General features: G+C 41.3%; 1 protein-coding gene across 5 annotated transcripts in view; it reads right to left on the bottom strand.

Moving 5' to 3' along the window:
* ATP1B4 (ATPase Na+/K+ transporting family member beta 4) overlaps positions 1-14982 on the bottom strand; it is a 38736-nt gene that overhangs the window by 11236 nt on the left and 12518 nt on the right. For 2 of the 5 annotated variants that reach the window (XM_043458828.1, XM_043458826.1), the window contains exons 6-9: positions 14404-14460; positions 10941-11036; positions 10086-10212; positions 6619-6674 (exon numbers count right to left, since the gene is read on the bottom strand). In XM_043458828.1, coding sequence (XP_043314763.1) covers positions 6634-6674; positions 10086-10212; positions 10941-11036; positions 14404-14460 — 321 coding nt within the window. In that variant the 3' untranslated portion in view covers positions 6619-6633. Of the gene's footprint in view, positions 1-6618; positions 6675-9800; positions 10213-10940; positions 11037-14403; positions 14461-14982 lie in introns of those variants that run through there. The other 3 variants (XM_043458831.1, XM_043458827.1, XM_043458829.1) reach the window with 2 other exon arrangements.

Raw genomic sequence — 14982 nt, 5'->3', positions numbered from 1 at the left:
GAAGCCACTGAGAGCAGGTTTGGGCTTCTCAGGTGGAGCTAGTGGTAAAGAACCTGCCTGCAAATGCAGGAGACATAAAAGACATGGGTTCGATCCCTGGACTGGGAAGATCCCCTGGAGGAGGGTGTGGCAACCCATTTAAGTATTTTTGTGCAGAGAACCACATAGAGCCTGGAGACCAAAGTCCATAGAGTCGCAAAGAGCCGGACACGAACGCATGAAAATAGACTTGAAAGTCACTGAGAAGAAAGATGGGCTTCCCTGGTGGCTCAGAGGTTAAAGCGTCTGCCTGCAATGAGGGAGACCTGGGTTGGATCCCCTGCAGAAGGAAATGGCAACCATGTTAGGACTGTAGTTCTGCAAGCAGACACCAGGGGGAGCAAGAGATCGGAAAAGGTTTGAGAGGTTTCAGAACTTGGAGCAGCGATGCTTGAAGAACGTCTTCCCTTGCAAGAAGCTAGCGCTTAAAGATTGGGAGAAGTGGTGGTTTTTCAAATGCCCAAAGCCCAGCAAAAAATTAACAAGAAACAGAGAAACATGGCCCAATCAACGGAACAAAATAAAACTCTAGGCATCAACCCTAATGAAACACAGAGCTGCTTCACACTCATTAGCATGGCTACTATCACAAAACAGAAAATAACAAATGATGATAAGGACTTGGAAAAATTGGAAGCTTTGTGCACTATTGAAGGGGCTGTAAAATGGTGCAACTGCTATGGAAAATTATACGGACGTTCCTTTAAAAATTAAAAATAGAAGTACCATATGATCCAAGAGTCCCACTTCTGGGTGTGTACCCCAAAGAATTGAAAACAGAGTCTTGAAAGGCTATTTGTTCACCCATGTTCATAAGAGCATTATCCATAATGGCCAAAAGGTAGAAATAGCCCAAATATTCATCAACATATGAATGGGTTAACAAAATGTGGAATATGCATACAATGGAATATTATTCAGCCTTAAAAAGGGAGGAAATTCTGTCATATGTTACAACATGGATGAACCTTGAGGACATTATGCTAGGTGAACTAAGCCAGCCACATGAAGACAAATACTGTGTAATTCCACTTATATGAGGTATCTAAATTCATAGAAACATAAAGTAGGATGTTTGTTAACCAGAGGCTGGGAGGAAGGGGAAAAGAAGAGCTTCTGTTTAATGGGTACAAAGTTTAAGATTTGTAAGATGAAAAAGTTTTGGAGATCTGTTTCACAAAAATGTGAACTCACTGAACACTACTGGACTCTACACTTAAAAATAGTTAAGATGGCAAATTTTTTGTTGTGTATATATATTTTTTTGGCCACAAAAAATATCCTAGAGGAATAATCAGAAGTGTGCAAAGGGATTTTAGCACAAGAATGTTCATTGATATTTAATTTTTTATATCAAGAAAAAATAAGTAACAACCTTAATGCACAATTTGGAATTGATTAAATAAATTTTGATGCATCCATACTCTGGATAGTACATAATGCTATTTAGCTATTAAAAGTCATGTTAAGAACAAAGAAGTGATATATGTTAAAGTAAATGTAATATTAATAACAATGAAGTGTGGTGTTTATAACATACATAGAAGAAAAATGCATGATAAATAGCACTTAGATGAAATGGAAGTTAATTATTGTAAAGTTCCTATACTATACATGAATTGGTGTAATATTACTTGAAGGTAGAGAGTGATAAAGATTTCTACAATGAAACCCTAAAGCAAGGTCTAAAAACACACACACAAGAAACAAATGAAGCAATAATAGCTAATAAGTCAATAAAGTAGAATCATTTTAAAAACAATTAATTCCAATGGAAGACAGAAAAACAAGAAAGGGAGAACAAGAAACAGATGGGACCAACAGAAAACAAATAGCAAGATAGTAGATTTAAATACAACCAAATTAGTAATCACATAGTATATAAATGGTCTAAACAATTCAAATGGTAGAGATTTTCAGTATAAAATATATAACTACATAATTAAATATATAATAATTTTTTCTTATTACTGAAATCTCTTTAAAAATGGTTTACTGTTTAAATTAAAATAATAACAATGTGTTGAGCAGCTTATGATATATGAATCAGTAAAATGTATGATAACAACAGCAGAAAGATCCACAGGGGAGAAGTCGAACATATGGTTCTATGGTAAGGTTCATATACAATATGTAAGTGGTATGAAATAACTTAAAGATAGATTATGACGTTAACGATATATACTCTAAACCAGTGGTTCTAAATCAGGGGTGATTTTGACCCCTGGAAGACATTTTGGAATGTCTGGAGACATTTTTGGTTTCCACAACTGAAGGGGATACTACTGATGTATACTGGGTAGAGGCCAGGGATGCTGCCAAACATTCCAAAATGCACAGGATGGTCCCTGAAACAAAGAATTACCTGGACCAAAAAGTCAACAATTTTGAGATTGAGAAAACCTGCTATTAACTCTGAAGCAACCATTGAAATAGAATCTTTCTTGCAGAAATTGACAGGCAGGTCAAAAAATTTACATGGAAATTAAAGGTATGCAGAAAAGCTAAAAAAAACCTTTTCTTTTTTTTTTTTTTTAAAAAGAAGAACAACGTTGGAAGACTCACACTTCCTGAGTTCACAACTTGCTCCAAAGATTTTGGCAAATCTTGTATTTGATAAAGGTCTAGTATCCAAAATATATAAATAACCCTAACAAATGAAGAGTAGAAAGACAAACTAAAAATGAGCACAGGATCTAAATAGACACCTCTCCAAAGAAAATATACAAATGGCCAATGAGCACAAGAAAAAGAAATGCTCTCTGTCCTTAGTCATCAGGGAAATGCAAAATGCAAATCAAAACCACGATAAGGGAACTTCTCTGGTGGTTCAGTGGCTAAGACTTCAAGCTCCTAATGCAGGGGGCCCCGGGTTTGATTCTTGGTAAGGGAACTAGATCCCACATTCTGCAACTAAGACCCAGAGCAGTCAAATAAATATATATTTTTAAAAAACATGATAAGATGCCACTACAATCCCAGTGGGATGGCTATAATAAGAAAAAAATAATAAAAGTGTTGGCAAGGATATAAAGAAGTTGGAACCCTCATACTTTGCTGGTGGGACTGTAAAATGGAGGTGCAACTGCTTTGGAAAACAGTCTGACAGTTCCTCAAAAAGTTAAACATAAAATTACCATATGACCCAGAAATTTCTCTTCCTCTATATAGAGATGGATAGATGGATAGATAGATAGATAAGTGATACGTAGATAGATATTCTCATCCTTATTAAAAGGCACTCTCCATTCCCCTTCCTTCCAGCTCTTGGCAACCACAGATGTATTGTGTCTTTATGGATTTGCCTATTTTGGATACATCATATAAATGAATGAATATAAATGAAATGAACATGTGACCTTTTGTGTTTGGCTTTTTTAGCGTAATGTTTTGAGATTCATCCATGCTGTGGCATGGATCAGTATTTCATTCCTTTTATGCCTGAATAATATTCCACTGTATGGATATGTTATATTTTGTTTATCCATTCATTAGTTGGTGGACATTGGGGTTATTTCCATTATACATTATTCCAACAATATTATGTAGTTTTCAGTGTGTAAGTCTTACACTTGTTTTGTTAACCTTTTCCTAAATATTTTAAATGGAATTGTTTTGTTAATTTCATTTTTGATTTGTTCACCACTAGTGCAGAGAAAGACAATCAATTTTTTTGTGCTGATATTTTATCTTGCAACCTTAGTGAACTTATTCTCTAGCTGTCATAGTCTTTTTTTTTTTTTGTCATAGTCTTTTAATTCCTTGGATTTTCTATATACAAGATGATGTCATCAGTCAGAGGATTGGAGGGGAGGGAAAGGATGTTACCCTCATCCTGTGTCTTATTTGTGAACATATTTGTTCAGATGCAAGTCAAATACTTTTATGATTCAAGTTATTAATAACTTTTATGAAGATTGTATCATTCTATTCTGAGAAGAAAACATTTTATGGAAGCCAGACTTTGAATGCAGATTTAAATAATGGAATTCTCTTTGGTAAAGACAAAGTAGAATAAATCAAGATGGTTTCTTTCTCTCTCTTTCCACCTTGCTTTTTTTTTCCAAGCCAAAGGTGTTGACAAAATGCCAGAGTGAAAGGACTGTCAGGAACAACCATAAGTAGATGTAGGATTTGACAGGACACTGACAAAATGCAGTGGACAGCTATTCTAACTTCCACTCATGCATCTTTCTTTGGTAAAATCACTTTAGTTTTCCTCAGGAGGATCACCTCTCCCTGACTTTCACTCCAGGCAAGCTGAGTGGTATTGATATCACCCCAAGCTCCAGGGCTGGGCATGTGACTCAAGCCTGGCCAACTAGAGAAGTTTCTCTTTGTGGCCACAGAGGTTGGTTCAGGGATGGACACAGAATCCAATTCAAGCCAATGAGAGACTCAGAATTTTTACTTGAACTATCAGGGAAGAGAAAGCTACCTTTTCAAAGGGAAAGTGAAAGTGTTAAGTTGCTCAATTGTGCCAAACTCTTTGCGACCCCATGGACTGTATAGCCCACCAAGCTCCTCTCTCCATGGGATTCTCCAGGCAAGAATACTGGAGTGGGTTGCCATGCCCTTCTCCAGGGGATCTTCCCCACCCAGGGATCGAACCCGGGTCTCCCAAATTGTGGGCAGATTCTTCACCGTTTGAGCCACCAGGGAAGCCTTTCAAAGGAAAATTAGCCTTTGAGGACATAGGCCTGATAGTGCTGGCAGCCATTGTACATATCTTGATTTGTGGAGCCTGGGAATGATGGAAAGCAGTATAGAGAGATGGAGAAAGACTGTTTCCTAATGAATAGAGTTCCAAGATTTGGTTATGCCTGAAACCAAAGTAACCAGGACCTGGACTTTTTAGTTATATGATTCAGTAAATTTCTTTTTATCCTTAAGTCTATTTGAGATAGTTTTTATTCATTTGTTTTGTGACTTACAAGCAAAAGAGTTTTAAATGACATACCAAAGGATACCAGATTAGGAAAGTATGAAGGAGGAAACTGGAAAAGGGAATGAATATTAAAGAACAGAGAAAAGAGTTTCTATCATAGGAAAACCTACTGCCTCTGACTCCAAGGCTGTGGAGCAGAGGATGCATGAAGACAAAATGCCCTAGTCACTGGAGTCGGTTCAGTAGATGGTTCTAGCACTCTGCCAGGCTCCCAGGAGTCTGTGCTCAGAATCTCAAAATCTTGGTGGCTGTGCTAGATGTTTTGTGTTTGACACTCCAAAGTAGTCCCCCCTCCCCTTTCCACCGTGCGTTCTTCCTTGGGAGACTGACCTGTATGGACCACACCAGAGGGCTTACTTGCCCTCTGACTTTTGGTTGGGTTTGGGCAATGGGAATTACCAGCAGGAGATCAGAAGGAGGGAGGAAGATTAAGTCAAGGTATGTATTCTCCTGTTTCCCTACCTACTAGGTCACCTTGAGATAGCTTAGTTCTCTAGCAAGGTCACCAGTTCTCTCGAGGTGGTCAGCTGTACCCTGCTCAGTCCTGGGTTTTGGGAACCACTTCCTAACCCCGTCCCTTAGGACCTAGGGAAGGTTAAGAGTTTAGCTTGTACTAGCCTGGGTTATTGTGCTATTCTTTATGGTTCCCTACATTGACACATTTATAATTAATCTCTTTGTAAATAAATCCTCTACCACTTATTCTATTTTGTCAATATGCTGTCTATTTCTTATTGGAATCCTAACTGATGCTATGGCTAATCAGGGGCCTGTGGAGAAGTATATCTTGAATACAGGGCTGTCAGATTGAGAGCCTACCACATCCTTCTTAAAACTTTTAGATCCCTCTATCAGCTTTTCTTCTTTCCTAGCCTACAACTAAAGAACTGTGTGAAGTAGGCAGGGCTGTTCTGCATTTCAACTCTTATTTTCCTTGCCCTTTGCCTCCATCTACCCTTCACTCCACTGAGGGTGTGAGACCCCTCAGTACATACACAGACACCCAAAATTATTTTCTGCCTGGATAAAATCACATGGTAAATCACACTTCTGCATGATTTGGTTAAATTGCTTTATCATGTTTGAAATTAGTAAGGAAAAAGGACTCTAACACAGAACCTAGATGGGGGAAATACATTGGAATCACAGACAACCCCCCCCCCCCAATTCAAACCATATCTGCTAGTAGACCTTAGCCCACGGCAGCTTGCAAAGAAAGAAGGGGTTCCTACTGCAGCCTAGCCTCCGAGTCAAATAAGGGAATGGAAATATTTCTGTCTTTAGCTGCAATTACCACTAGAGATTTGCTCTGGGAGACAGTCTGTGGTCAGATGTGCCCTGAAGTCACTTAACTTGCAGTTTCTCTTTGAATTTCTGTTCCTTTTCCCTGCCTCAAAGTTTCTCGTCGCGTTCTTCTCCTATGCAAACAAACAGAATAATTTATACCAGAAACTCAACCTTGATGAAGAAAGGCAGTTTACTCTGACAAAATAGCCTTCCAAGAAACTGGAGCATGAATGTTGCAAAAGGAAAAACGCTTAGAAATGGAACAACTTTTAGTTTCATCCTCCTGTGGCCGAATCCCAAGAGTCGGGGGAAAAAAAGGTGGGAGGGAGAAGAAAAAAAAGTCTTAAACTAATAGGCTGTCAGTTGTCAAGTTTTCCACCCACATGTCTGCCCGATATTCCTGTGGGGAAATCAGTGGTATAGTTTAGAAAGAGGAAATCATACACTCCTTTTTTATTTTAATTTATTGCTGTCAACATCTCCCCAAGACAATATTAATGTTTTCTACATGAAGATTCCCAGCAAACAGATGCCTAAGAAAGGTAACGTTAGAATAATAATTTCAAGGGCTAAGAAGTAAAAAATCCTAAGTCTAGCATGGACAAAAATCATGAAGGCATTTGGAAGTAGTATTTCTCATTGACAATCAAGTAAAACCAGCGCAATGCAACAGATAGTATACAAATCAAATCCTGGTACAGCACCATTTAGTGGACTATTTAAATTAATCCACTGGAAATTTCTTCAATTGTTAGAATCCAGTTTTAATGAATATATTATAATATCCAGTTCTGTATAATAAAGCTATTTTTAAATGTCCTGGCTGACATTCCCAAGTATTCTACTTCTATTCAATATTGCTTTGAAACTGTGGAAATGATGGATTCCGTTGAATGAGAAATACTGTATGACAAAAGATTCATAATTCCTTGTCTGTTTAATAGTCAACGTATTTAACAGGATAATGTATTATGTATAATATATAGCACCAGTTGAATTCCTGTGAAATGTTAACTATTCTAACTCAAATTTGACATATGTTTTAAAATGTTTGGGGTATCATTCATTGATTTTTTAAAAGATGGTACTTCCTGGTAAGCAGCAGCTCAGAGTAGAAAGAGCACTGGACCTGGAGTCAGATGCAATGCGGGTTGTTTTCACTAAACGCTCTCTAAGTTCCTTTCCAGATCTACTGTTCTATTAATCTGTTACTACTCAATCTCGAGACGTTGATCATTTGAGGTGATTGTTAGGAGGTTTTCAAGTTGTTATCTTCAAGTTGGTTTCTTTTTAAAGGTTAGCTTTGAAAGTCGAATTTGGTAAGGAAAGGAGTTGAGGGGAGACAGTTGCGTTGTTTTTTGTATTTTCCACAGATCTGCTGTCGCATGTCTTTGAATCACTTGTTAATAGCAGTCAGCTCCCCTTGACTGTCACTAAGAGTTGGAAAGGTGTGTGGGAAGGAGATTCCAAAGAGCAGCAGCAGTCCTTTCTGCCATAAGCCAAGAGAGAAGCACTACCTGAGATACCAGATTGCTGTGATGTTTACACAAGTGGTTCAGAGTCCCATGATTAAATACCACGGACTTTCTTAGGAGAGTTCACTTAAGCAAATGTTGCTTTTGTTCTTAGATTTCCTTCTTCCCCAACCCACTTATATCTACAGCTCCACACCAGTGTCTGACAAGTAGAAATCACAAGCCTAAAATGTCCAGAATTGATCTCAACACCTTCCTCTCCAATCCTGCCTCACTCATGTATTCCGAGTCTTAATCGACAGTATCACCATCCCAGTGGTTCTTGCCAGGCTCAGAACCTTAGTGTCATTCTTGATTCCTTCTCCCTCACTGCCCATTCCCCAGTCTTGTCCCTCTGCAATGCACCCTTCACAATGTGGCTGCCAAAGTGCTCTTTCTGAAAAGTAAGTATCACAAAGATTCCCTGCATAAAATGCTTTTGTTTGTTGTCGTTTAGTCACTAACTCGTGTCCGGCTCTTTGTGACCCCATGGACTGTAGCCCGCCAGGCTCCTCTGTCCATGGGATTTTTCAGGCAAGAATACTGGAGTGAGTTGCCATTTCCTTCTCCAGGGGATCTTCCCCACCCAGGGATTGAACCTGTGTCTCCTACGTATCTTCTGCTTAGCAGGTGGATTCTTTACCACTGAGCCACCTGGGAAGCCCATAAAATGCTTTAATGACTCCTTTTCTCCTACTGGATAAAACTCAAAGGCCTCTTTCAGTACCTGTATGCCTTTCTAGCCCAGTCCACTGCCCCTCCCTGCCGTTGCTCTGAGCCCTTTACATTCGAGTTACATGAGCTGCTCACAGTTACCCAAACACACCATGGTCTTTCATGATTGTGACTTTGCATGTGAAATTTCCTCTGCTACTTTCTCAGCTTGAGTTATTTTTCCTCATGCTCACATAGCATTCCCACATACTAATATTAAAACTCTTGTCACACTATATTGTAGTTACTTCCTTACTTGTTTGTCCTTACAACCAAACTGTCAGTTCCCTGTTTTGGGAGAAGGTAAACATTGTAGAGGAGATTCTGACTCTGGATATTTCCAGGTGGCCTTCAAGCTTGCTTTGGACCCTGAGACACTATGCTTTTCTCTGACACTCTCTTTTTTTTTCTCCTGGTCCCAGCCCTTCCCCTAGTAGAGACAAGCAGCGGAATGGTCATAATGGCCAAAGATAAGACAAAGCAGCCTGGCTGATCCACAACCTGGATAAACATCTGCCTCGTACCATTTTTTTTTTTAAGAAAATGAAAAGCTGGCTAATGGGACTTGAATATAGGGTGGCCTGGCAGGAGATTTCTGTCTTACCATGTATCGGCTGGGAGACCCTGACTTCAATCCCCAAAGGCGTGGCAGAGGGTGTGAGGGTGGTCAACACATCCATCCCTGAGGTCTCAAAGAACATCACACTACTGTCAAACAAATAACCCAAGAAGAATTAGGTGGTGGAGATCATCCTTGTCTTTTCCTTTGCCTGAAGCTGAGACCACCTTTCTGCGGGGACATTTGCCTTTGGATGACTACACCATAAAGCAAGGAATCTAATAACAGTCACATCCATGTGGTAGGTGTTCACCCTAGTTGCACTGGGCCTCACCTCCCCAAAGAAGTCGTAGGGAAGGTCTATGTTCTGGTCTATACCAGAACAACATCCAGTTATCAGTGACTTCTGTTCCAGTTGGAGATAATCTAGTTGGTGAAGCAGTATTTAGTTGCCCATGACCTATTTCACAAGCACCTTTGGACACAGAGTTCCCTGGGCATGGTGGCCCTAGGTGTATTCTGGATTGGTCTGCTTGGTGATTCTCAGGGCAGGACCTTGCCAGGCAGGTTAACACAAAGGGTTAGTTATGAGCCTGGTTGGGAGGAATCTCACCTCTAAAAACAACACATTTTTAGAAAACATGATGAATTTATAATCGTTACAGAAATTCTCCTTCATGGCTACTGTGAATTTTATCAAATACTATGTTTACACTACAATGAGACTTCTAGCAGCAAGTACGGGTTTTAGTTTTAAGTGGGGGAAAAGGAAACAAATATCATCTATTTGTCATCAGGAGAGACTACCTTTAAAAATCAAATAGTTCCCACAATGCCATTTTGTACATATGTCAAAGGCAAGGAAAAATGGTCTACTGTCTCAGGTGTCCATCTGGCTGTGTCCTGATTGAAGAAAAGAATTCAGGTGCTACCAGGGTAACGTGAAATAAAACAGAAACAGAACTGGTGGGAGTGGCCCCCCAAAGTTCTTAGGTTTCTATGTTTAGAGTAAAGATTACCCTACCCACAAAACGATCATTGATGACGTCATTTATGATGCCCTTGCCCTTCAGCTGGCACTGCACGGGCACCGCCTGGTTCTTCACTACATCTGTGAAGTGCATCGCCACCAGCGGGGAGGTGTAGTTAACCTGTAGGTGGAAGAACAATGAATTCTAAGTGGGAGGAGGGGAGGGGGCGTGGGGAAGGACAGTAGGATGGATGTGATTGGATGGTCAGTGCAGGATGGAATAGACTCCACAAAGGGAACTGTGTAAATCCCATGATGCCAAGTCACAGGTGGCTGAAGCAACTGAGATGCTCTCTCTGCCCTGGGACTGGGGGAAAATGACACGTTTCTCTCATAAGTCAGTGTCAGTTGTCTGACTGTCCGCTGGGGAGAACCAGTTCTAACTCAGCATGATATGGTTCTCTGGGTATCAGACCATGAATCAAACCAGAACTAGTATTTATTAAGTCTCCATGATGGCGTTGAAGCCTTCACTGCCCCAAGACTCCAAGCAGGAGAAAAAGGAACCCGATCATTTGGGCATCATTGAGTGCAATGGTAAGTGATTAGTCTGCTCCTGGCTCTGCCATTCATTAGCTGTGTGACCTTGGGCAAGTCACTTCCTCTCTCTGGACCCTCATTTTTCTATCTGTAAACTGAAGGAGTGAGGCCACACCATGTTTGAGATTCCTTCAGATTTGGCAAGGAGCAGTTGGGATAGAAATTGGTGGAGTGAACTCCTGGTCTGGGCCAGCAGCTGTTCACCCCATTGCTATTACTACCTGCTGCTCCCTAATTCTCATTGATCCCAGTCAGCCCTGTCTCTGAGCCCTTTCTGACAGCAATGACTAAAGGGGAGTACAGACTTACATGAGTCAGTTTGCCATAGTAAGGGTAGTAGCGGAGGTCAAAAGAAGCCGACTCTGGGTAGTAATTGATGGATCGGATGTCGTTTTCATCACCTCTCTGTAAGTAGAAGCAAGTATGTATCAGGTGCTGGGTCCCTGAGTTGGAGCCTGAGCTAAAGGGGCCTGAGGCCCAGGTGGAAACACTGTGTGTGTCCATCTCAGGAAGATCAGGAAAGCAGAGTGAGGCATAGCTCAGGCCAGACTTATTGCCAGAGGAATGTTTCCAGGGAGAGACTGGGTTTTGGCTTTGCAGTTCAAAGAATTCTGAATAGAAGGCCCAGACCATGGGAGGCTGAAGGTTCTCAGTGTAGCTCTGTGCTGGCTCCTAGGAGACTCAGGCGGAAGGGCTCCGAGGGGCTCCAAAGGGCTTGCAGTACCTGGTGTTGCTCTGGCAAGAGGGCCTACCATGCCAGCCCGTCTGCAAAGAATCATACTGGACCTGGCACCCAGCCTTGGACTCTGGAGCCGAGGCAGGTGTAAATTAGAACATGCTCTGTAAATCTCACTCTACAGCACCATGCACGTGTGTGCTCAATTCTGGGGGAGGTCAAACCAGGAGGGGCACAGGGGCACAGTCTGGACGTGGTTCACCTAAACGCGCGTCTCTGACCACATTCCCTGAGGGCCTTCATTACAGGGGGTGGGGTCAGGAGGATAAGCAAAGGGGGAATGATTAAATAAACAAGTCCACCCTCATTTAACTTCTATGTAGAGTACATCATGTGAAATGCCGGGCTGGATAAAGCACAAGCTGGAATCAAGATTGCCAGGAGAAATATCAATAACCTCAGATATGCAGACGACACCACCCTTATGGCAGAAAGTGAAGAAGAACTAAAGAGCCTCTTGATGAAAGTGAAAGAGGAGAGTGAAAAAGTTGGCTTAAAGCTCAACATTCAGAAAACTAAGATCATGGCATCCGGTCTCATCACGTCATGGCAAATAGATGGGGAAACAATGGAAATAGTGAGAGATTTTATTTTCTTGGGCTCCAAAATCACTGCAGATGGTGCCTGCAACCATGAAATTAAAAGACGCTTGCTCCTTGGAAGAAAAGCTATGACCAACTTAGACAGCATATTAAAAAGCAGAGACATTACTTTGCCAACAAAGGTCCACTAGTCAAAGCTATGGTTTTTCTAGTAGTCATGTACGGATGTTGAGAGTTGGACCATAAAGAAAGCTGAGCACCGAAGAATTGATGCTTTTGAACTGTGGTGTTAGAGGAGACTCTTGAGAGTCCCTTGGGGTGCAAGAAGATCAAACCAGTCCATCCTAAAGGAAATCAGTCCTGAATATTCATTGGAGGGACTGATGCTGAAGCTGAAACTCCAATACTTTAGTCACCTGATGGGAAGAACTGACTCACTGGAAATGACCCTAATGCTGGGAAAGATTGAGGGCAGGAGGAGAAGGGGACGACAGAAGATGGTCCACCAACCTGATGGACATGAGTTTGAGTAAGCTCTGGGAGTTGGTGATGGACAGGGAAGCCTGGCATGCTTCACATGGGGTCACAAAGAGTCGGACACAACTGAGCAACTGAACTGAACTGACCCTCATCATAGTATGTCAGGCAGGGCTTTCTGCCCATGCGTTAGGTTTGTCCTAGATAGTCAAGGTCTGGAGGTTAGTAAGAGACAAATAGTGAATCACTACTAGCAAATCACTCACTCAGGTCGTGTGATTACTTCTATCAATATACTATAATGGCTTAGTATAAACTGAACTCTCCTTAATTTATTCTAGTAATTACCTCATCCTGCTTGACTTCCACAAGTGGGTGTGGATTTGACCAGTGTTGATTATTATAGAATGTATAATGACTCAATTTTTTTTAAGACAGTTCTCAGCAAGGTTTGATGTAAGCTGAAAAATGAATGACTTCCACTAGGGAACTCTCAGTTCATTTCAGTCGCTCAGTCATGTCTGACTCTTTGTGACCCCATGGACTGCAGCACACCAGGCTTCCCTGTCCATCACCAACTCCTGGAGCTTGCTCAAACTCACGGCCATCGAGTTTGGTGATGCCATCCAACCATCTCATCCTCTGTCGTCCCCTTCTCCCACCGTCAATCTTTCCCAGCATCAGGGTCTTTTCCAATGAGTCTGTTCTTCCCATCAGGTGGCCAAAGTGTTGGAGTTTCAGCTTCAGTATCAGTCCTTCCAATGAATATTCAGGACTGATTTCCTTTAGGATTGACTGGTTTGATCTCCTTAGGGAACTCTAAGCAGGACTCAATCCAATTACTATGCTAGTTTAAGACTGAGTTCGTCTTCATGGTTTATTTATATATTCTAAAAAGTAATGAAATTTATTTTTGGTGAATGGTGTGTGGAATCAATTCCACCATTTGTAGTCATACCTCTCATGTGTGTATATTTATACATGCTCACGTATATGTGAACAAAATGAATGTCCTTCCTACCTTGGTCACTGGGCAAGCATGGCCTGACCTTTCAAAGCTCATCTTCAGTGTCATCACCTCCCATGTGGAACTAACCTTTCCTTCTTTTATGTCCCCACTGCATCTGTATTACTTGACTGCCTTGATTTCAGAGGCAGATTCATATTTATCTTGGCACTCCCAACACCAGGCAGAGTACCTGGTACTTAATAAGTGATTCATAAATTCTTGCTGAATGTGAACTACTGCTGAATAAATGCCACCTTTTGCTGCTTTCTGATCTGCCACCATCAAGACTGGAGTTTTGAGTGGCATTTCTGGTACTGAGAATGGGATTCCCTGGCTTCACTTATTTGTAAGACATCTGCCCAGGACTGGGGGTACAGTGGCTGTTAGCAAACAGGAGGCAGCTACTGCCAGTTTAAGAAGCAAACCCAAGATCTAGGGCTTTTTCCTACAAGGGAGCTAATTGGCACAGATGAGATAGGAGTTAATGGTCCCTTGAAGGACAGTTAATTAGCATATTAATGGAGTTCTGTTTATACTTCCTTTGTAGTCATTTGTTATTGCAACACCCAGTGCCACTGGTCATTGCTGCAAAAAGTGAAATTCAGTTTTAAAAGCAGGGACTAATGACTCTAATGATAGCCGCTTGTTTAGTTCAAAGAAACAAGTAATTAGAGCTAAAAGCAAAAGTGTAAACAGAATCCCAATTAATGACTTGGCACATTGTTGTTCCCTGCCGTGGCCCTTAGCTGAGGTTCAGTCCTTGGCTTTCACAGGTATAAATCAGCACACACACGCACACACACAAACACTACACACACAAATACACATGAATGGAATGCTTTCTGGAAACAGGGAGGACTGAAGGTATAAATGGAGGCCAGTTATGAAAAGATTAACCCTTTCCCTGACCCTTAGCCAACTGTCCATGGTAAAGCCCTTGGAAGAGATGACCCACCTTTTTGCACGAAACAGATGTGCTAACAGTACTTATTCAAAAGGGCACTTTACCTGAACTTTGCAGGAAACCTTCACAGGGTCTCCACGCTCAGGACGAAAGCCAACAATCTAGCAAAAGAAAAAAGATTAACAGATTTGACAGTCAAAAAGTGGGGCTTTTCTAAATTCCCCCTAGAGTCATCACTTCTTTAGGCACAAACTTGATCTATTTGTCCTCTCAGAAATGTTACAGAAAGCAGCAGATGCAAAATATCTTTAGAGCTACACAGCTCAGCTTACTCCTTGTTTTATTTGTGGCTGATATTCATACAATGTTAACTGCAGCAAGATTATCCTGAAGGTGTAAAGAACAGACTGGTGTCAAAAGGAGAGCATGCCTGATAAGGCTCTGCCACCCCAAGGCATGGCAGGAGAGGAGGAAAATGCATTTCTCGTGATAGAAGAATTGCCCCCCCACACCACCTTCATGTCAGTCCCCTGTGCCAAACAGCTCAAGATCTCATTCCTTATACAGGCATCCAAGGGCAGGTTCAGGGGTGCTGGAGAAGAATCCAAATAGAAAGTATTCAGGGAGAAAAGGAATTATTACTCGGTAGGTTTATCCAGTTGTTTGTATTACTGATGCTTTTG

This window comes from Cervus canadensis, chromosome X (genome assembly GCF_019320065.1).
Source record: "Cervus canadensis isolate Bull #8, Minnesota chromosome X, ASM1932006v1, whole genome shotgun sequence".
Classification (NCBI taxonomy): Eukaryota; Metazoa; Chordata; class Mammalia; order Artiodactyla; family Cervidae; genus Cervus; species Cervus canadensis.
This window is presented reverse-complemented; position numbering and strand designations above follow the sequence as displayed.